Here is a 22,833-nt window from a genome sequence, read left to right on the forward strand (position 1 = left end):
TTCACGGCTGGAGCTGGTTCTGGGCAGGCCCTTTGCCTCTTCACTCTCCACACCAGCTACTTCCATGCCTCTGTACTTGATGTTAATTCTGGACACAGAGATCTCTTTCCACACTGACAAATCCCCTGAAAATCTAAGTTGCTGGTTTGAATTACCATTTAAGTCATTAGCATTTAAGGAAGCTTGTCAGAGTCACTAGCCAGCAATAATATACTTCTTACATGCAAACAGTCATCTAAATAATAACATAGTCTTCCACGACTCATTTTTCTCTCTGTTGTAGCTGGATTTTCTGGGGATGTAATGGATCTTCAACACAATCAGGAACAATAAGACAATGACACAAGTTTAGCAATTGCTTTGTGAGATTAGGTTAATATAACGTAAAAAATGGTTCTCAGATTCTGCACACAGACAGGTTTATGTAAAATATATAAACATTTGTCCAAGTTGTTACAGATTGCATAAATATGGCATTTTTACTGTTGCATTTACAGATGTGCATGTACAATGATGTGCAAATAATCACAATCTGATTACAATCTTTGAAAGGTACTTGAACCTTGCATCCAAGTAACGCAATGAATGAAAAATGCCCACCGAAGAATTTAAATAGCAAACTTATAACATGGTTTAAATTCATAACAAATTTCAATGTCTTATCAGTAAAACTTTCACACATTTAAAATATTTTGTATTCATTTTATTTGTATATGTCAAAATACATTTTTTTTCCAAAATAGTGGGTTTTGCAACTAGTTTCATGCAGATACAAGGTCTGCTCAGTACTACCAATAAAATCAATATAGCACAGTAGCCATTCATTTTTTAGATATAAAGAATAAATAACCTAAATATAAAACACTAAAATATTAGAAACACGTATTTAATCATTCACAGGCACCCAAACTTTACCAAATATAATCCAGAATATGCCTAACTGTCTTGTAACAGAACTCAATATGTTGCAGCCATTCAATTCTTTATGTTAGCATAAGACAATGGAAGTCCCTATGGTTCAGACCCACCTCTCATCCAGATCAATTACAATAAGATATCTCAAACTATCCGTGTACCTTTAAAATCAAAAATCCTGAGCTTGGTAGTAAGAGCATAACCTTACATCTTCAAAAAACCAATCAACAGAGAGAGGACATCATGTCATCCTTACCAAAACATATCCCACCCTGTAAAGCTAACCCTCCCTCCCCCCCAAGTAGGCAGTAGGACACAACCTTTTTAAATGAAGGGGTACAAATTCACATTTAATATAGTATACAATATAATCAATAATACAATAGCTACTACAAGCTTTACAATGTACAATTTGTTTTAATGGCTGATCTGTTCAGTGGTTTTAGGCAATAAACTATGTGCCAATAGGATGTCATATTTTGAATGGTTTAGTGAAAATATAAAAGCTGTTCCTAACAAAAACGATCTTCACTTAAGTACTTTTTTGTTTTTAAAGGCCACTGAAATGTATAAAATGGTCTGACACGGTGTTATCAAATTGGATGCCTTCTCACATGGCAACAACAGTGCATATAAACATTATTGTGAGTGTAATGGGTTATGCTTTTCAAATGATTTAGTACATTACTTTGGCTAGCACAACAGTTTTGGACAGCACTCAGATAAATACAGGTATGTGAAATGTAGTGAAGCAGTTATATTTATGCATTTTTTTATTATGGTGAACACTATCAAATGAAAAAAAATTGGGACAAAAAGATAATAAAGTTTTTATATAGTTTAGACCTTTTGCAAAGATAGGGCTCCATACAATGTACAATGTCTAAATTCTTTATACCATAAAAATTAACGAACTTTGTTAAACACACTATTCTGGATAGCCTAATTTGCATTAACAGACATTTGCAATAGGGAAATATATTCAAGCATGCCACGTGGTGGTCCGAAAAATCAAACCAGTACACATTTATATATACAGCATCACTCAGTACCTGCTCAAATGAATGTGACGATTACAGGATCTAACGTCTTTCACTACAAACTTCTTTTTTTTCTTTTTTTTTTTAAAGTGACCAATAAAGGCAGAAAACAGGACTCTTAAAATATTTCTAATTTCAACTGACTTTTAAAGCATTTTGTATAGGAAGTAAATGCATATTGCACAAACAGTGAAAGCAAATGTTCCACCAAACATCTCTGTTCCAGGTGGTTGGACAATACAACTCTAGTTAGCTACACAAATTATGTAATTTAAAAGGGTGTGTGGTCTCTGCAAATGGTAAAGCTGTGAAAACACTGTACAAGAAAATCTGGTACACGAAAAATTAGAAGGGAAAAAAAAATCCAAACTTAAATCTTAAAGAAAAACTGAGTATAGGAAAAAAATGGGAATTGTGGCACAACAAAAACATTATTGAGTAACTGTCGTCTGTGAGAGCTGAAAGCTTTTGTTGATGTAAAGTGTTTATGTACAACTAAGGCTTACTGGTTAAATATCTGAGGCGTATCTGGCCTTGAATACTTTCCTTATTATGCTGTGGCTGTAAACAAGATTTCTCAGTCATTTTATCTTCTCAGCAGCTGCATTTTAACAGAAACAATGATCTTGATACAAAAAAACACACAGGTAAGAGGGTGTTTGGCAGGATATCTGAAAATGACAGTCTCCGAAGGATCTTCCCACACTTCCAGTGACTGCCATACCATGGTCCACTGGAGTTACTAGTGATGTGCAATACCGTTACTTGCTGCTGTAGTAAACCTTTTATTTGGAAAGTTTGCTTATAACTCTGATCAAGGCCCCATTTTCATCTTTTAGCCTCTGGTTGTCTGCCTTCAGGTCTGGTAGCATCTATGAAAAATGAAACATGGTGGTTATTTGCTGTTACACCCCAAGTAAAAGCAGCAAGACTAGACAAGGACTGTGAGTAAAAATCTTTATTCAGCTTAAGTATCTTGGCAGTTCTCACACTTCATATCAGCAGTTCAGAAAAATCTCCCCTTTTAGCATGATACATTTAAGGGTTAGAGATTAGAAGTTTTCATTTGCTTGGACTAGATGCACTAAAACTCAGTGGTGCAGATGACCAGCCTCTGACAAAAGCATTTATAGTAGCATGGGGAAAGTAATGAAATACTTCAAATTCCAGGGGGGAGGAAGGGGGGCAGAGGGAAATTAACTACCAACAATTTAAAGAGGCTTGTCTATACTGCACTTGCAGAGTTTCAAAAAAACATGCTGTAGCTAAGCATCTCTACCACTGTGCCCTTGGATGATTTCATCCTGATCAGATACAGTGTGATTCAGCTTGTTAGCTCATAGCATTAATCCTCCAACCACTTCCAAAGTCATGTTGAAGCACACATCCTGTAATCTGAGATCATGTCCCTGAATAGCATAGTTCACACAAGATCAGATCACTGAAACAGATCACAGCAACACCAGGCTACACACTCAGGCAGACAGGTTAGGGAACGGCAAGTTACTGCTGCCAAAGGAGATAGGTGACACACAAGCACAAAAGCTGCAAGGCAGAAGCCAAAAGAGGTGAGAGTTGGACTGGATCAGATAGGAAAGCAGGACAAGTCAGGGCACAGAGGTTGGTACTGGGAGAATTCAGCTTCCAGAGAAACCAGAAATTATCTCAGCAGTTCTCTGTATCTACATTCACACACTGATAACAAACGACCTATCACACTCATAGCTAAATTACACCTAAGAATTCTAGCAGGGGTTTCACACAGGAGCTAACAGCCTATTCCTGCACAGTGGTTACTCAGTAACCTCAAGTGCAAGTGTATGCAGAAGTTCAACTACCAACCTAGGTAACACCTGTTACCCTATTCTTCATTATTTTCTTGGCACTAGTTTATTTTCATTTTATTTAAGCAAAATTATACTTTCAATCCCATTATATTCAGAACACTATAATGGAGTAGAAAGAACTAGGAATTTAAAAATGCAGGGTCAATTAACTGTGCATTAGAGGTTTCATTTCTACATCTCCTGCCCACACTCACTTCACTGAACTGCAGACTCTTTCACAGTAAATCACAATGGTGAACTGAAAATGACTGAGGTTGTAGATCTCTAGTTTATCTCCCTGCAAATACCAAAGTATGTGAAAGGAAGTTGACAGGAGATCATAAGAAGCAAATGGTCGTTTCTACAATTAAAGTAGTCAAAAATCATTCAGCTACCCTTGATTCCAACTCTGTTTTATGGATGAGCCAAGGGAAAGCCACCTAAGTTGAGCTCTTTAGAGTCACAGGGAAGCTTCCATTATAGCCAAGTGAGAGCTGTGCTCTGAACAAAAAGAGCTGTAAAATGCTGATTACTTTCGAAAACTATGTAAGTATGTTTGAAATTGGGCAGCATGAGAGAACTTTTTGCAATTGTCAAGCATTATTGTTTAAGTCTAAGCTGTAAAAAATAACTACTGTTGTCCAAGATAGGGGTCATATCCAGATAACATGCGTCTGCAAACAATGGAACAGCCATTTGTTCAGGCCAATCAACCAAAAGCTTTTCTTCCTCCTTTCCATTCTGCTACAGATTTCATACCAAAGGTACTGGGTGAAACCACAGCAACCCTCATCTAGTCATGCACAGGGAATCAAGGGAGTCTGGTTTTGTACTGGTTAAATAGGTACCTTGAGTAGTGTTGTGTGTGCATTCCAATGAAACCTCAAAGTAAATCCAGGAATGTCACAGTCCTCTTTCAATTTACTGAACAGGGAGGGAGCTGCAGCCCAGAATGGTTAATTACATAGAGACAGACCCACAGAGAGGTAGATTTTCGGGTGAAATACTTTAACAAAATCCACTGTTCAAAATTAGAGCTTTAACATAATCCAGTACCATTATGTATCTGCAAATCTCTGTAGGTAGATTTTAATCCCGATTCAATTAATAGGTAGAATAGGTCTTAAGGAAATATTTTCTCTTTTGTTGTGAGTCTGCTGGAGCATAGGAGAAGACTTGCAAGAGATAAAAGGGTTATATGACGAGATAAAATGGTATGAAGTTGCACTAGGAGATGTTTATATTGCATAGCTGGAAAAATTTCTTCATCAAGATGGTTATCAAGCAAAACTGCTCAGGGAAGTGGTGGAGTCACTATCCCTGACAATATTTAAAAGATGTGGCATGCAGGGCATGGTTTAGGGGTGGTTGTACTGGGGTACTGGTTGGACTTGATGATTTTGGAAGTCTTTTCCAATCTAAATAATTCTACGTTTCTGTGAATAGCAGGAGATTCATCAGGAAGGATAAGCACATGTAACCTAAAATACTTACACTTATCATCTATACCACTCCCCACATACTTTAAACAAATCTCTTGGAGCAGTGCATTTCTATGGGTACTCAAACTTCTCATGAGGTGACACCATACACCTTTAATGTCAAGAGGGAGGAAAAACCTTTGTAGTAAATTCAGTCAAATTACAGTAACATACTACTGCACTTTGAATTCCAATTTGCTTCTCACTAAAATAGTGAAGTATCTTGCTGTGGTAAGATTCGATTAAAAATGCACTGTTTTGTCTGTCTGTATCATGACTAGCTAGTAAATTTGCAGTGTTATCATTTAGCAAGTAATGATTTAATAACCATCTGACATATGAAGCCATCTCAGATCTGTAAAGCAATAATCACGTCTGTGCTGGAGGAGTTACCAGTTTGTACATACAAAACAACTTGATTAATAAAGATTACAAAAAGCTCATGAACCGCTGAAGTACCTGTTCAGATTACTCAGGCACGCTGCTATTGTTAACCTACCACCATACCATCAAGGCTCCCTGCTGCGCTTCCACTGCTTCTCTTTTGCTTGTCAGGCTACTCAAGCTCCACAACAACCTGCCATTGAAAACTCCTGCTATGGAGAGGAATACTGAATGGTTTTCTGTGGTTAACACCCCAAATGGCTTACCATGGTTAAAGGAATGCCAGTGCTAGCAAAAACCCCCACAGTATGGATGTGTCGATGTGGACAGCAGTCATTAGACTAGCTCAGCTGTGTTGAAAAACCACATTGTTTGCTGAGGCTGATGTAAGATGGACAGCCCTAAAGGGACTGCTCTCCCTCCTCATGCAGCAGTGTGCTCCTGTTGCTTTCTGCACAGTTAATTTAATGATCCAACAATACTGGGGTGAGATGCATCAACTACTATTATGAATAAATGGATTTGTTTTCAGCCAGGTCAGTGAGCTGACTTCACTTCCTCAGTAAGGGTTAACATAAGGGAGCATTGTGGAATGCAGGGCCCGGATCAGGAACACCACATCCTAATGTTAGTCCAGCTCCAGAAAGACACCAAGCAAAAGGATAAACCTCTTCATTTCAGGCCTCTTAGCAGGGAAAACCCGAGATCAGATTCTGAGCAGAATGCACACTCATCACGTTCCTTTCTAAGTGGGAAGGGGATAGATGAAAGGAAGCAGTTTAGCAAGAGCTGCTGTGCAGAAGGATGGTTTATTTTTTTCAACTACACATCTTAAAAGCTCACTGTAAACTCCAGCCTAGACACTTGTTATATTTAATAGGAAGAAAGGCATATATATTAGGTGTAGAGTGAAACCACATTTTATCCTCATGGAAGTTTTGAACCTTCCACGGGTTTCTGAAACATCCTTGAAGTAACGCTAAGAACAACAGACTAGCATTGTTTTCCAAGATGAAACTCAAAGCCGTTCATACTTTTATCAGAAGGGGTCTGAAGCAATCTGACCCACTAGGCAGAGTTTGTTTTGTGTCTGTGATTTTACAGTCCATGCATTGTAGGACTCTCATCCACGCTGGGATGCCTATATCTATAGCAGTAGAAATCAATAATCCTAACTTTGTGCTGGAACTGCATGTTCTAAATTGTCTATGTAAAAATAAGGATTGGCAAGACCCAAATGGGAAGTTAATACTTGAAAACAGTAATCAACTTGAAATTCCAATACATTTCTGAAAAAACCCAATACTTTGGTGCCCTCTGAAACACTGAAATACACAAATGTAAGAAAAATGGTTGCTAATGCAGCTGTTCAGGAATTCAGCTGCACAGTATTGAAACCAGTTCTTAAATACTCTTTTTTTTCTTAAGACTAACTTTTATCAACTCTATGCACTTAAACCAAACCGCAGAAAGAAAGCTCAAATCTTAATTTCAATTTGTTAGAAAACTAGAGGTAAATCTATTTGAGCATTTACACAAACATCAAAACAAGAGACTGACTTTAGTGTATCCTCATGCAAACCCAAATCCTTTCAGTTGTTGCCAAGATTTTAACATGTCAAAGGTCTCCTGGATCCTTGCCAATTTATCTTCAAGGACAAGCTTCAGTGCTAGCAGGGACAATACCACACAATACCAGCACATCTGCAACACCTCTAGCTTGTACACGGGGCACCATGCTTTAGCTTTAGCCACACCTCCAGAACCAAGCAGCACTTAGTCAGTTTCTGACACACAAGTGTTAATTGTAAAATTCTGCCCAAGCACAAACTGAATGTCAACACCTGCCTGGCTAAACAAAGGAGAAGGAAGAAATTACAAGTCCACAGAGCGCAGTTGCCTACAGGACCCTGACAACTTGGCAAGCACTCGGGTCAAGGCCCTATTCTCAGTCACCAGTCGCTCATTTATGTGTTTCAAAGATTGAATCTGCTTTATTTGTTGCAGGTTCTGCAGGAATCAAAGAAATAGGAGTGAAAATGAGAAAAAAACCCACACGTATATTAGATGAGCAGAACTGAAAGAAAACTTAGAAGAGACAGTCCTTTTTAAAGTAAATAAGCTGCTGTGAAAGGAAAGTATCAAACAAGTGGCACATTCTTGAAAAGCAATCTAAGTACCAGTAGTGATTAGTCACAGCTTTCCAAAACAGTTCAGGATGCATTAACAATGAGAGCTATTCCTGGAATTCTTCACTTAACATCCTAATTGCACAGACTGAATCTCCTATTCAAAACCTTGTACATAATGACACATTTAACATATACTTTTAAACAACAGTGTAACAAACTATGTGAAGAATATTTAATCTTTCATTCAAAACTTTCACTTCTTGCTTATTGAAAGCAAACTTTTGGAAAAACAATATATTTGTATTCTCTATTTTTACCAGAAGCCTAGCTTCCCCTAGAAGCTCATATCCTGTATTCTACTCTTAGGCAGACAATTATTTTCCTCTATCATAGTTTCTTTTTTCTGTATTTCACTTCTGAAGACCCCTCAAAGAATCATGGACCTTGTGCTCTCCCTTACAGCAGACTATCTTGCTCTGAATCCAAGGGAGCCAGAGGCATCGTAGTTGCCCTTCTGCCTGTCAGCTTCAATTACTTCAACAAAACTTGGTGCATGTATTTTAATGAAAAGTATTTGGAAATTAATGCTATTTCCAAGCACCAGGGGGAGCTCAAAAGGAAACTTCTTGTTAATCAGTGACAAATAACAAATGTCAAAATAATGGTACTTTCACATTCCACTTAAATTCTATGAGTTTTGTTGGTCATGTCCAACGTTTACATGAAAGGACATAATAGAAAATAAACCCACCCAAATTCTCATCCTTCTTAATCATATCAGAGGGTTTAACATTGATAAAGACTGGTTAAAAAAACCCAAACAAACAGAAATGAAATTTATTTTAAAAAGAATATTGCTTCTGAGATTCACTTTATACATAGTTGAAAAAAGCAGAAATCAATACAGTACATGTCACTCATTTATCAACAACTCAAATCTACCTACCGCATTTTGTTAAGTAATATCTGATTCACACTATACAAACAGAAGATTTTCTTTTGATATTGCAACATGCCATCTAATTAATAAAGAGCATGAGATAAAGATTGAAACAACATTTAATGCTTAAATATCTATACAACTATATGTTACCACTATTTAATAATAATGGACTTTAATAATAATAATTAGTAAATAAAACTTACAAGTATCATATCAAAATTGTAGACTGCAATTCCATCTTGATTAGCTCAAGATATGTTTCACTCTAACCACCTCTAAATGTTTCTTGTTAGCCATGTTACAGAATCCTAGAACTCAGCACCTTCTTTGCAATCATACATGTACAGCTGCTTTTGCCAGCACAGCAGCTTTGCTACAAGCTGCGCGAGAGGAGTGACTCTGACATGCAGCTGTAACTTAGTTATTTTCTAGTGAAATTATAGAGACCAGTAATACTGCCAGGCTACGTGTCTCACTGACATAATAATACACTCTGTTACTAATCGTGTACTAATTCACTTACTTTCAGTTCCTCTTCCATTTCAGATATCCTTCTTTCTAGCGCTCTTCTTTCCTAAATCAGAAGATGTGTGTTAATGCTGAACAATACAATGTTTTAAAAATTACAGCTTGTAAATACTGTGGTAACAGTGAAATACTTCAAGTTTCAAAGATCATACAACCAAAAGCATAGTGTGGACAGAAAACTTGTGATGGCAGTGATACATAGAAATTTGGTCAATATGGAATTTTAATATCCAAAGAGGAAGAGATACAGAAACTCCTATCAAGTCCTACAAAACATACCCCTTCCTTTTCTCTGATTTAGAAAGTTTTTAAGTACAACTTGTTTGGATTTATTTTTCATAAGCTAAGCTTTTGTAAGACCTTAATATCCAAGAAATGCAGAAAATTATCAGAAACAAACAAGAATATTAAAAGATACAAGCACAAAAGCATAAGCTTTCACAGACAAAGGTAGCTGAAACACCTGTCTCAGCTCAGTGGGATCTGTCCACATTCCAAACTGCAACAGTTGATACAACTGACATTATAGGACTTAGCTCAGTACCAAAGAAATCTAGTTATGTGAAATCAGCTGCTTCTTGGGAAAATGTTTCTTTAATATTTTCTGCATTTCTCATATAGTTTAATTTTCCTTTTATTTTCCTTTTATTTCCCTTTTTACCTGAGAAACAGGAGACATTATCCTTTGTATATGAACTTGATTGCACTGACTATATAATGAAGCCAGCTTATGGAAAGTTAGCTTAGGGTTTTCTATATTACACTGCAGTCTGCAGTGCAGATACGTTTTTATTTTGTTTAAACCTATTTGTCAACACATCTGACAGATGAGCAGCTAATGCAAGAGACGCTGGGGTTTATAGCTTGCTTTCCTGCGTCAGACGATGCAGTGTATCTCATTTAAAAGCAGCTGCAGTACTCTACATTCAGATCTTTTTCCAGAGGGTGAGAGGCAAAAGCAACAGATTATTGCGAAGTGGACATATGCATCTGCATACAATGGTGTTATGCAAACAGCAAGCAGCATTGGCTGAGGTGTGTAAAACTTTGGTTAGATCATACCGCCCAGTAGATACTGACTCTTGCCGGACACCTTTCAGATATAAATCATTTGAATTTAGTTTAATCACAGTACAGTTATACCCCAACATTTTCCCATTATAGCAAGCAACTCCAATTTTTATCAAAGTAATAAATATATTACTGCAGTTGTTACTACTTAATGTACTTAACTCTTTCAAACTAAGACTTTTTTTATAATGACTGTAATGACATAACTACCAGTGAGTTAACGGGATGCAATAACTAACAAAAATCCCACACTGTCTTACAATACTTAGAATTTTATCTGTTACCTACTGTTTTACAGAATAACATACATGATGTGTTCTTATATTAAGCAATATTCAACAATTTTTCCTATTACCAAGAGATGAATGATCAAACAAATCTCAAAATTTCAGGTTATCTAGAAATTCTTAATCCTTTTGAATCATTTGCTTAACTAGCATGTTGAGCTTATCTATTAGCAATAAAAACCAATTCAGTAAAATTTGACTTTTTATACTTCATATTATACAAAAGAAACAAACATACTGGTCTAGGAATAACAGCCTTTGTAGAAATGTTTTGTTGCTATTATTTGAAGCTATGCTCCTCTTTTTCTTGAACTGCTTACTCTTTTAGGAACTGGTTTGAGGGATGCCAATGAAATAATACACCGCAATTTCATTGAGAAGATTTGCCAGTACTATTTGATTATTTCCTGGACTCAAAGAAAGTATTTGAAATCTATGAGGTCTAAAATTTTATGATATACTTCCTCAACTCTGTAATGTCTGTCAAGGAACATTTGTAACTCAAATAAAACATTTGTAACTTAATAAAAAAAAAAAGAAAAAAATCTGACATACACAGATATACACATATGAAAAACTGACCCCCCCAGAGCTATACAATTTTTAAGAAGTAAAACCAGATGTATATGCCTACATATATTTGTATATTCAATAATACAAAGAAATACACCTCTCCACAATTCAAACTCCCAGCTGAAAAATTCTAATTTTGGGGAAAAATTGTTTAAAGGTACCTTTATTTTTCTGATTTCTCATCCAGACTGAAACCTCTAAGTTTAAGTTTTGGTTTTAAGTTATATTACCACATCATACAAAATTCTGCAAAAGGCCGTTTGCATATTTGGCAGTGACAGGTTGTTAAAGAAACCCTCATTTTTGCCCATGTATTTCTAGGACCTTGCACATGTGCTCTGATCTGTACCCCCATTCTCATGGAAATAGTCCCTTTCTGGTAAACAGTTTTCAATCAAACAATATTCACAATGTATCACTAAGTCACGTCATGGAAACCCACTTCTAAAGCGTGAATTTAAATAAATTCAAAGCCAATATTTTGTGAATTTTACTACTGTGCAAATCTAGGTTTAATACACATTCTCATTTTCTTCACTGAAAAGGTGGGTTTCAGCTGGAAAATGTCACAGTCCAAAGATGTCTTCAGCTCTTTCTCTGTCAGCCTTTTATTTCTTACAATTTTTCCTCACTAATTTACTTTTTCCCTCTCCTCTTCTCTATGTAATTTATGTAAAAATCTTTAGGTTTATATTTTATTTTAGTGAAGTTATATACTTGGAGAAGTATACTTAGAAAAACTCTACAGTATCTTTTAATTTTAGCATTTTTATTGTTACATTACACATTAAAAAGGTGTCTTTAAAATTATTTTTAAATGCTGAATTAAAGAAGCTTATTTCTAGAGATCAGCTATTGATGACTAGCAGCTGAGAATCCTGCTTCAGTCAGATTCAAAGTGAAGCTTCAGATTTAAACAACAACAACAAAAAAAAACCAATAATAAATATATTCCTCATTTAAATTCCTATCTGAAAAGAAGTATGTAATTATAAATAAGATTCAGATGTACAAAATTTGTGCAAATCCTGTTTTAGCCATACAGCACCTAAGTTAAATACATACATCACTAAGTTAATTATTTTATCCACTAGATTTAATATTAATATATTTAGGGAAAATAAAATTTCTGAAAGACATTTTGATGTTGGACTGAATGTCTTAAAAAAAAAAAAAAGTGCAAGGATTTCTAAAAAAGGCAATTGTTGTAATGCAATGGCCTGTTTTGGGAGAAAGCCAAGCAGTAATCTAAAACTGAAATTATGTCTCTCTATGCAGTACTTAGTGCATTACCTAGGAACCCACACAGTAATAGATGCAGCAACATCTATTAAATAATTAAATGTCCACTTGTGTGGCCATGCTAGCAAGCAAGCAAATTATCTGCTGCTGAAACCTTTCTACTGATGAAATCACTGCCCACACTAGGGTCCCAAAAAAATTGAAGAGAGAAATACATGTTAAACTGCAGCAATGAAGTGCACAGACTATTAAGATAAATATAATGAAACTTCAGGATGTGCCTGAGAGTGCTCCATGTGCTCCTGCACAATCTGTTTATATACTGGACAGTTCCGTGTAATTAAAACTTGTTTTGTATAACTAAAACCTAAAATACTAAAAATCAATACAAAAGGCTAGTGAATATGAAATTTACCAGGGATTAATAAATGTTTACCACATCACTTCTTACTGTCAAAGTCTCATTTTTTTCCCCAGTTTGTCTCTAATGTGTCACTCCAGAATCAAGGGAGAAGAAAAGAACACATGGTGTTCAGAGTCATGAAGGAAGCCAAGACCACCACAAAATCAAGGTAGTTTGCTTTACACTCCTGTGGAACCAAACTTTTACAAGGCTGGATTCTAAATTAGCATAAAATTACAGCCTAAAATTATCATGTGTCCAACTCCTGAAATAATTCCTGTAGTCCATCTCACATATGAATTCACTGCATGACTTCTTTCCCATTCAATTTAGGATTGTCTCTGACTCTGATGCCCCTCTTTCTGCACTGCTTACTCATTCTTCCACTTTCTCCCCCTACCCCATTATCATATTCCTCTGGAAAAAGCTACAGTGCAAGGAAAGAGGCAGATAAGGATAATTTTATATCATTAGCAGGTTTAAGGTCCCATGTCTGTGAGGCAGAAACAGCTATCTCATTACCAACAATAATTGGTGCTTCTGGAAAGCTCTGAGGAAATTAACTTCTCTGAATCTTGGAAATGTGTTAAAATATGAGACACAATGAATCTGCTTAACCCTCTGGAATGACAACATCATTTTGGATGAGATGGAACAAGTGGCAGATCCCTGGAGGGCAGCAGAGTTTAGAAACTGGTTATCACGAATGAACAGGCAAACTACAGGCAATTCTTAAGAGTAATTCCCATCTCACACTCATTGCTACTTTGAAACCTAAAATCCCCAAATCCTCTAAAAAATGCAAATTATAAGAAAAGCTTCTGTTCCCACTAAAATATATCCAAACCAGGGGTTGCAAAACAAGCTAAAACAAAGCTTGAATTGGAGTATTTAGAAGTTCTCTGGCAGAAACTCACCCTTTTCTCCATTTCCAAGAGTGATCTGTCAGCAAATCTTTCTTGTCTCTGAAACACAAAATTGATGAAGACATTGACATGTGCTTTGACATAACACAGAACTGAGGAAAGAAAACAATTAGACATTTCAGCATTTTGTCTGAAGTATGTAATCAAACACATTTTAAAGAGCGTTCAGGGAAGTAACACTGAAATAAAGAATAAGCTGGATTTATCATGCACTTCTTCTGTGACCATCCCTGTTATTTCATCACTAAACAGCCATTGGCTAACAGGAAAAACACACTATTTCTATCTAAAAGTGTTACAAAATGGGCATCTTTTAAACATTCTTCACTAACACTTGCAGGGTACATTTGCAGGTGAAAGACAATTAAGTACAGCTAAATTGTGGTAAATATGATACGACAATATGAAACATTCTACAGCAAGAGTAGACAAATTTAGACAAATCTAACTCCAGTGCATGTGTCTTGAAAAACTAAATGCAGCACTGTTATCTGACAGCAGTTATTGGTAACAGAAATGCATTATTTGCTCTTCATTTCCAAGATGAAACTATTTAACCAGCCAGGAAGAACTGGCAGGTTATGCCAGTTTGCCAGCAGTCCAGATTGTCAGTTCGAATATATGCTTAACAGTGTAGAAAGTGTTTACTCCTACCCTGCAAAAAAGGTGCATGCAGATCAATGTTCACAAGAACCGCTACTACTTAAGTAGGCAGGAAGCAGTCTCACACTTTTTGTTCACAGCTGAAGACCAGAATCGTGCACTCTTTTCTCTTTATAAAGAGAGAAATTCTCCATACCCATCTTTGGATAAAAACCAAAGCTGATACCCAGTAAAGAGCAGCCCATAGCCTGGGGTGCTTCCGGTTTATTATCTACGTTATTGGTTAAGTAGATGCTTTTTTGTTTTATACAAACCTGAGTGGTCTTCTCCAGCTGTAGCTTAAGATCTGTAAGTTCCATGTTGGTGTCATGTAACTGTGCTTTCAGTTTTTCATTTTCAGCTAGAATCTGTTCATAAAGCTAAGAGAAAATATTTGTTAAAAAATCAGCTAAAAGTGAGATTAGCCAAAAAACTTCAAAAGCATGACTGAACCACATGTAAAATTAACAAATATATTAACAGTCTAAGAAGTAAAATAAAGATGTTTAAAATTAGCAAGCATGGTAAGGAACTGTTGCTAAATATTTCTAGAAACAAACAGCTTTGTATAGGGAGCACACAACTTACCTTACACATAATTAAGCCACCTTTTTTTCTTCAGACTTCACAGATTACCCCACCACAGTAAACTTTTCAACAAACTCCTCCTCTATTTTAAAACAAGATCTAAACATATTTTTCCCTTACATGTATGTAAGCTGGCAAACACATAATGAAGTCTTCACATATGTCACATATGCATACATCAGTTTTAATGATACTCTCTTATGATAAATACTATCACATTATCTTTTTTAAATTTGACTGTATCTTGGCTCCTCGGGATTTCTCCCTTGCCTTGAAAAGTACAAAAGCCAGAAGCTGTTTCATAATGTATATTTTCCCCCACTGTAGTGGTTGCTGTGCTTCTCCATTCAGCTAAGTTACTTTAAGCAGCATTTCAGATGCAATGTGAGACTATTTTCACACAATTCAAGTAAAGCAGTAATGAAATCCTATTTTTGCACCAAACTTATTGAATCAGATACCTTCTTAAAATCAGGGCTATCATCTTTTTCTAGTCTACTGCAGTATGGTTTTCGATCTTCAAGATAACTCTGCGACCCTGATCGCCCCTGCGCTGAATCGTAACGATCACCTGCAGACATGCTGAGCGATCCCGTATCATATCTGTAAAAGAAAAGTTCTGATTTTTCTTTGCCTTGCAGCCAAACTGAGACCCTGACTGTATCACGTTTTGAGTTTACCGCTATCCAGCTGAAAACAACCAAAAGTAATTATGCATTTTTGTTAGACTACCATCTTCTAATCTGATGCAAATTTAATTTTTACATTCTCCAGTACTTCAAAGATTCTGGGTGAAAATGTTTTCAATTTGGTCCATCTGCAGAGTAATGCATGCAGAGAAATACTTTAAATGTAATTAAATTATTTAATGCAAGAAAATATTTACATGTTTTAAAATACTTTAAAAACTGGCTTAGATAGCTTAATTCTTCTTTATTTACAAAGAACATGTTTTTAAAAAGTGTATTAGTTTAATTGAAGTGTTTTAAAAAACACTAGATGAATGGCCTAGATGAATTTTAAGTTTTGTTACAGCAACCAGGATTTCAAAACTATTTGTTGTGAATTCTAGTATTTCAACAGAAACAGCTGATGAAACAAATCTTTGGCAGTCTTTATCCTAATAACTCAATAAAACCCTGTATTAATAAAGTTAACAGAAATTTCACACTGTTCACTCTTCACTAATCATGTGTTACAGCAGTTTTATTTAACAGATTTTCACCAGTCAGAACATAATAAAATTTGATAATTAAAGCTAGTGGTCCAAAAATAAATTATTTTTTAAAAATTATCAATATTCCAGCATTTACTTTTTAACAAATCATAAGGAAATATGTTTTTCATTGGCTGTATTTTTTTTTGAAGTTATGTAGAAAATTTTCAGTAGGATATTCTAAAAGAGAGGCAATAGGAACCTCGTCTTCTTTGTAAAAACTGGGTCTATGCTGAAAAATCTGTAGGGGATAGCACTGTGTCCACTGTATTCTGTGAAACGCCCAGCCTGCCTTCAGTGCACTACAAATACGGAGTTCATAATTTTCCCCCACATGGAATATTCCACCCACACATGGCAGGACTGCAGCTTCACAGTCATACTTCATGCAAAACACAAGTATCATCACAGCCTTTGAAAGCTCAATCCAACCACTGGATTTAAGCTGAATTTCTACATAAACAACTTAAAATGACAACATGTGAACAGAAAGTGTAACAATTCTAATTAATTTGTTTAAATTGCACATACCTTGAAAGGCTCTCACTCTGAGGTGGGGACAGGAAAAAAGAGAGAAAAAGAATGGATTAGTGAATAATTCAATAAAAATATATAACAATCTGTGAACAAATACAACTAAGTAGTTAGGTCAAATGCACATGCTATCCACCAGTATGTATTATCTGAACTGTGTCAAGCTTCAATTTTGTTATGTCTGGAAAACAAAAGAAATATGTGCTAGAATGCACTTGACAAAATATGATTTACAAGGACATTAACGTAACACTCTGAAAGTCTGGAGTACGCTAAACAGTGGAGTTATTTCAGCACTTGGTGCATTCTGGGTTTGCTTCCTTGTTATCAAAGGCATCAGAACAGTGCTCCTGAAATTCACTGTTCCTTCTTTCTCTTCTTTAACATCAGCTACAATGTTTTGAACATAATGACTTCAGCTCAAAACAATATATAAAGATACAGGATCACTGTTTCAACATAGCGTGACTGGAAACAAGTTACTACACCAACAACATAAGGAAGTACTTATTAGACTTAATTTACATGACAGTAAATTTTGTCCCTGTGGATACACCTGGAATGAATGAGTTAATTAATGAAAGTAATATAAAAAAATAACTCTCTTTAGTTGACAAGCAAAACTTAATTAAAAGTGATGACTTCAGAGTGAGAGAGTGTCCTCTAAGTATTACATCAGTCATACAAACCTTTTGCCCCTCTGGGTGGTCAACATAAATTCATAATTTTTTCAAATTATTATTCCAATCTTGAGTGAAGACATTTCAGTCTACTGACACATCATCACCTGGACATCCTCCAATGCTATTCACCTAGCAGTGGCTGAAGCCTTCCCCACAGGCGGTATTCTGGGGGGGCTGATGTGGCTTGCTTGGTTTCCTTTTATAGAAGGAAACTGTATTTTTTCAATGTACACAGGTAAACAGCCACATTCTCCACAATACGGTCAATTTCCCCTTTGACATCTTGAAGTGCATTTACTGCACAGAGGATATCAAAGGTACATGCTATAGCCTAACCACTCCTAATAAAACATCACTATTTTCTGTCAAGGGCATGAATAATGCTGTGAATTAAGAGATTTTGTAGAAAACTGGGCAAACTGTTCTGGTGTTTCACCATAAAATCATTTGCATTTGAAAACAAGATCACTGAGTCCAGTCTTCGACTTTGAACACCACCATGACAACTAAACCATAAAGCTGTTGTGTCCAGTTGTTTCTTGAATGCTTCCAGCGATAATGACTCCACAGCCCCTCTGGGCAGCCTGTTCAATGCTTAACTTCCCTTTTCAGTGAGAAAATTTCTCAGCCAGATCACAGGAGAAAGTATTGAACAGTACTGGCCCCAACACTGAACCCTGGAGAACTCCACTCATGAACAGGTGCCAGCTGGACAGAATTCCATTCACCACCACTCTCTGGGCCTAGGCACATAGCAAAAAGTGCACCTGTCCAATAATTCTTGGTCAGTCAACTCTATGCTTCTCCACCATTCCAGCCCAACACACTCACCCGTTTAATAATATTCATGATTTTGGGACTCATTTAGCACTATTTCACTGTAATGTCATTAATTCTATCAGAAGCATGACACAGCATGCTTTACCAAAATTAATGTCTACAAAACAGAATATGAAGTAATTACAAACCTAAGGATAATGATATGTACCTCTGGAAGGGAAGGAAACAGGACAATGCAGTTATGTTAATGTGGCACAGAAATAAAAAAGACAGCAAACCAAAATGGCATAAAATGAGTCTCTTAACTAAAATATTTAACAGATGTGTAATGGAAGCTTTTAGAAAAAAAGAAAGAAATATCCCTTGAGTTTTATTCCTAAGTAATGAACATGATTCTGTAGTGTGCTACTCAAGTGTTTAGGTAAAAAGAAATACATTCTTCTTATAGCTCAGCTTATATAACTAATTCCCTTTTAACACCTCTTCATCCCACTCTGTTTTCAAGAACTTTTCCCATCAAATCAAGCCTATTATACAGTTTTCCACTAACTTTTTATCAACACCAATAATACTCATTTAGGATATTCAGAAAGCCATTTTGTTCACTGAAGAAATTACATACATCGTGCTCTTCAACTTTCTGTGTTTCCTTAAATTCATTTTGCGTATTATTTTTTAATTATAATAATGGCAGCACTGGGTTTAATTTTCAAAGCTTTGAATTAGTGTGTGCAAGTAATTGGCCATAATTTATCTGAAAATAACAATGTAGGTGAAATAAAGATTTTACTGGGTAGAAATTGAGCGCTTGCTACAGTAACCTGCTGCATCATGTCCCTGACCTGTGTGTCAAAAATCGAATCTACATTTTCTGGATGCTAATTCTACATAAACAGAATGGACATGAAAATGGTCAGTTATGGCCACTGTTGATATGTGAATTCAACTGTAACAAAAATTTTACAACAAAATGTATCTCTTTAAATTAATGAACACATTATCTTTCATAAATTACCTGAGTTTCCTTCTTATTTGTTCCTTCTTCTGAATCAGACTGGTGATCCTGTCCATTTTCATCACTCTGGTGAAAGAGGTAGGAGAGGAAAAATAATTAAAACTGATGAAAGCTTAGTAAGATTTTAATGCATTCTACACTTTGAATATGAAAATATAACAGCAGCAGAATACTCCACAGAGAATATACAGGATATATGAAGAAAATTCTCAAACAGGTACATGTTTTCAGTACTAGAAGGAGATGAAACAATTTTCATGCATTTCACACATGAAAATCTGGCTTTTATACTACACATGGATCCTGTGACAAAGAAAAGGGAAAAGGAATAGTCTGAAACAACAACTATAACCTTCCTAATCTGGCAACAGTTATGTTGCTAAGGACATAGCGACTTGCCATGTGCCAAATAAAGAGCCTCATTTTTACAGCTATGATATGCATGCAATATAAAAGATTTGTTCAATAATTTAATTATTTTCCTTAGATTATGATTAGCTCCTATTAAATTATGGTTACTACTAATTCTAGTTACACTAGAATGGTTACACTAATTCTAGTGTTCTAGAATTCTGGTTAGCAGTATCAACTGAAAAAACTTCATTTTGATTTTGCTCCTGAAAGCATCAAAACTAACCAAAGAATATATAAGTTGAAAAGCTTATTTTTTTCTAGAACAGTGAGTTACATATTGCATTGCTCTAAACAATTCTCTATTTTAAGAGTACACTATACACATTTCATTTTGCTACAAGTGAAGTTTACTTACATCCTGAGTCCAAAAAGAAACTCCTGTAGATCGTCGTTTTTCTCTTGGTCTCCGTCTTTCCCTTATAGACTTAGGCTGTGACTTATCTTCTTCCTTTTCTTCTTCTTTTTTGCCCCCTTCTGTTAATAACAACTTTCTCATTCACTGAATTTTGACACATCCTAATTTTCTAAAATACTTCTCAGTCTTTAAAATGCTCACAAATAAGTTCTTTTTACCTGAACTAAATTTCACTGAAGAGCTTCTTACCACATACAGGGTTTGCTGTAACATACACTCCCCAGAACACAAAATAAATAAAACAAACCAAAAAGTTCTTAACTTATTATCATGCAGTTTGTTCAGCCTGATGTTCTTTTATTAAATAAAGAAACCACAGAATTGAGTCCAGATAGAAGAATCACTGATCATTAACACTATCATCACTAGTCTTCAGAGGTAAATAAATACTTTAGAGTGAAGCAAAAATTAAATAAGAAAGAAGGGAAATACATTTATGGTGAACTTATACCTTTCCAAATTTAATAAACTAGGATTTTACCTCTGGAATTTCAGATGGTAGTGTATTTCTCCTCCAAAAGTCCTAACTTGAAAAAAATTAGAACCTCTGGTAGCTAATATTTACCAAACGAAAACATTTTCCATGGAAAAATCTAGCGCGAGTTTCCTAGAGTAAGCATGCATTACAAAATAATCATAATCCAAATTTCAGTTCATTTTAGGACAAAGGCAAAAAATCAGAAAGTATATCCATGAAGCCTTGCCCCAGTAACTTCCTCAGAAAACATCAGTCTAGGGAACATGGCAATGCTGCTATATAGTTCATGGAGATTTCATCAGAGGATCATTTTATCTGACCCTCTGTAGAACAAAATTATCAATTTCAATCAGTAATCCTACTGAAGTTACTGATCAATAATTTGAATTAACGTATTTCTCTCAAGTCAATAGTGGCAAGTCCAAGAACAGAAGATTACACTGTATGTTTTGACATACATTTGACAGGCAAAGAATCAGGCACAACATCTCAAAATTACAGCAGGGGACTCACATTTGAAATGAAGGCAAAATCTCTGTGACATCAGAAAAGAACATTTTGTGATCTCTGAATCACGCATCTAATCCTCAGTTTAAGATTACAAAAACCAGTTAAAGCATGCAGAAGTATGGTTACATCTGAACTGCAATGGCAAACATCCCTTTTCCTTTTCCAGCTGCTCATACAACCCTGAGAGATCCTTAAAGAAATAAAGCATCATTCCAGTCCTTCAACGTGGAAGGACTGAAACAAATCCCTAGTTATTTAGCAATTATTTAATCAAGTAAAATTCCTTCTTAATACATGCAAGTATTTGAACCCTGAAATATAGTATTTCATTATAGCTGCTGTGTTAAAAGTAGAAATTACAGCATTATGTGGGTATTTATGGGAGTACATTTGAAATTTCGGTGACCCAACAATGGAAAAAAATCACATGGCTGCAAAACACCACCAAATACAGAAAATCTTTTTTCCTCTCTATATGAAAGTTTTGAAATTTCTTACAGAAGATTTGAGCAAGGTACACCCCCAGTGGCCTTACGTATCTCACCGCATTTTGAAATACCTCTAGGAATGTAAACCGCCCTCTGTCAACAAAAGAACAAAAAAACCCTTCATGAACAGTACTCCTACCTCTCTCACTTTCCTTTGTTCCGCTCCGAGAATAGGCAGAAGTTATACCTATAAGGCTGTTTGGTCTGTTTAGCTGACTTGAACTTGATAGAGAGCTAGTGGACGTGGAGAGAGAAGAGGTGGATGATGATGAAGTTGAAGTTGAACTTGGTCTGTAGCGATGATACGGCTATTCAACAGACAAATGTCAGAATTAATTAAGATTAATGAATACAAACCACGGGATATGAAAACATTTAACTGTATAAATTATTCTTACAGTAGTACCAAAATTAAAATAATATTGTTGGAGCAAAGATTAATATAATTTCTCTACCTAAAGAGACTCATCATGAAAATACCTCTTCAGCAGTTCGGGAATATCTTTGTCTGTAGTCATCATCTTTAGTTTCAGACTCCTTCTTTTCTTCTTGTTTTTCTTTGTCTTGCTTTTCTTTCTCCTCCTTTTCTTTTTCTTCATTTTCCTGTTCTCTAGTTCGTGTGGGACGACTTCTTCCTATAGTTTTTTCAGCTTCTTGAAGATCTGTCAGTGTTACGCCCTGTGAAAACAGCAATCAGCAAACACCATTTAAATATAACATTAACATTAATGTAGATGATCACATTTCATAAATATTTTAAAGAAAACATTCAACCTAAGAAAATTAAATCTATCTATTAAGAAATAAATTTTACCTACATATTCTACCTATAAGCTTTCCTCTTGAATCTTGGAACCAAACATCCCTCTGATACGTGGCAAGTATTTGCTGTAATGCGAACTACCACAGACTCTAGCAAGCCAATTTTTAGTTGAACTAGTAGATACAGACTGCATAGAAGATCCTATAGAAATAATTTAAGAATCCAATAGATACTTTTAATGTGATCGTGAGCATACTAAACATTTCTGAAAGAACCCTACAAATATAATTCTCATATTTTCAGGAATGTTGATACTTTATAAATTAATTCCTTGCAACTGGATTTTTAGGTCAGCTACACTAAAAAATCTCTTGTTATTTTTAGGCTATAAACTAGTTTTGAAGTAAGCTCAGAAAGCAAACAATTTTATGAAGACAGCTTTTCTCTACTATACTTTTCAGCTGATGTATCTTAGTGAGACATTGCTCAAAACACTTTGTAATCCACTCTTCAAAGCCAACTCTGCTTTTAGTGTTGATGAAGTTTAATCCAGTAA

General features: G+C 35.5%; 1 protein-coding gene across 10 annotated transcripts in view; it reads right to left on the reverse strand.

Moving 5' to 3' along the window:
• Window positions 1–347: 347 nt before the first annotated feature.
• PPP1R12A (protein phosphatase 1 regulatory subunit 12A) overlaps window positions 348–22,833 on the reverse strand; it is a 111,339-nt gene continuing 88,853 nt past the window's right edge. For 4 of the 10 annotated variants that reach the window (XM_041465519.1, XM_041465513.1, XM_041465511.1 and 1 more), the window contains 11 exons: window positions 21,995–22,192; window positions 21,654–21,822; window positions 19,979–20,097; window positions 19,210–19,275; window positions 16,729–16,745; window positions 15,443–15,584; window positions 14,669–14,773; window positions 13,743–13,790; window positions 9,245–9,295; window positions 7,495–7,656; window positions 348–2,827 (listed from right to left, as the gene is read on the reverse strand). In XM_041465519.1, the coding sequence (XP_041321453.1) occupies window positions 7,522–7,656; window positions 9,245–9,295; window positions 13,743–13,790; window positions 14,669–14,773; window positions 15,443–15,584; window positions 16,729–16,745; window positions 19,210–19,275; window positions 19,979–20,097; window positions 21,654–21,822; window positions 21,995–22,192 (1,050 nt within the window). In that variant the 3' untranslated portion in view covers window positions 348–2,827; window positions 7,495–7,521. Of the gene's footprint in view, window positions 2,828–7,494; window positions 7,657–9,244; window positions 9,296–10,311; window positions 10,343–13,742; window positions 13,791–14,668; window positions 14,774–15,442; window positions 15,585–16,728; window positions 16,746–19,209; window positions 19,276–19,978; window positions 20,098–21,653; window positions 21,823–21,994; window positions 22,193–22,833 lie in introns of those variants that run through there. The other 6 variants (XM_041465520.1, XM_041465514.1, XM_041465518.1 and 3 more) reach the window with 4 other exon arrangements.

The sequence above is a fragment of the Pyrgilauda ruficollis genome, unplaced genomic scaffold, assembly GCF_017590135.1.
Source record: "Pyrgilauda ruficollis isolate IOZ18807 unplaced genomic scaffold, ASM1759013v1 scaffold19, whole genome shotgun sequence".
Lineage (NCBI taxonomy): Eukaryota > Metazoa > Chordata > Aves > Passeriformes > Passeridae > Pyrgilauda > Pyrgilauda ruficollis.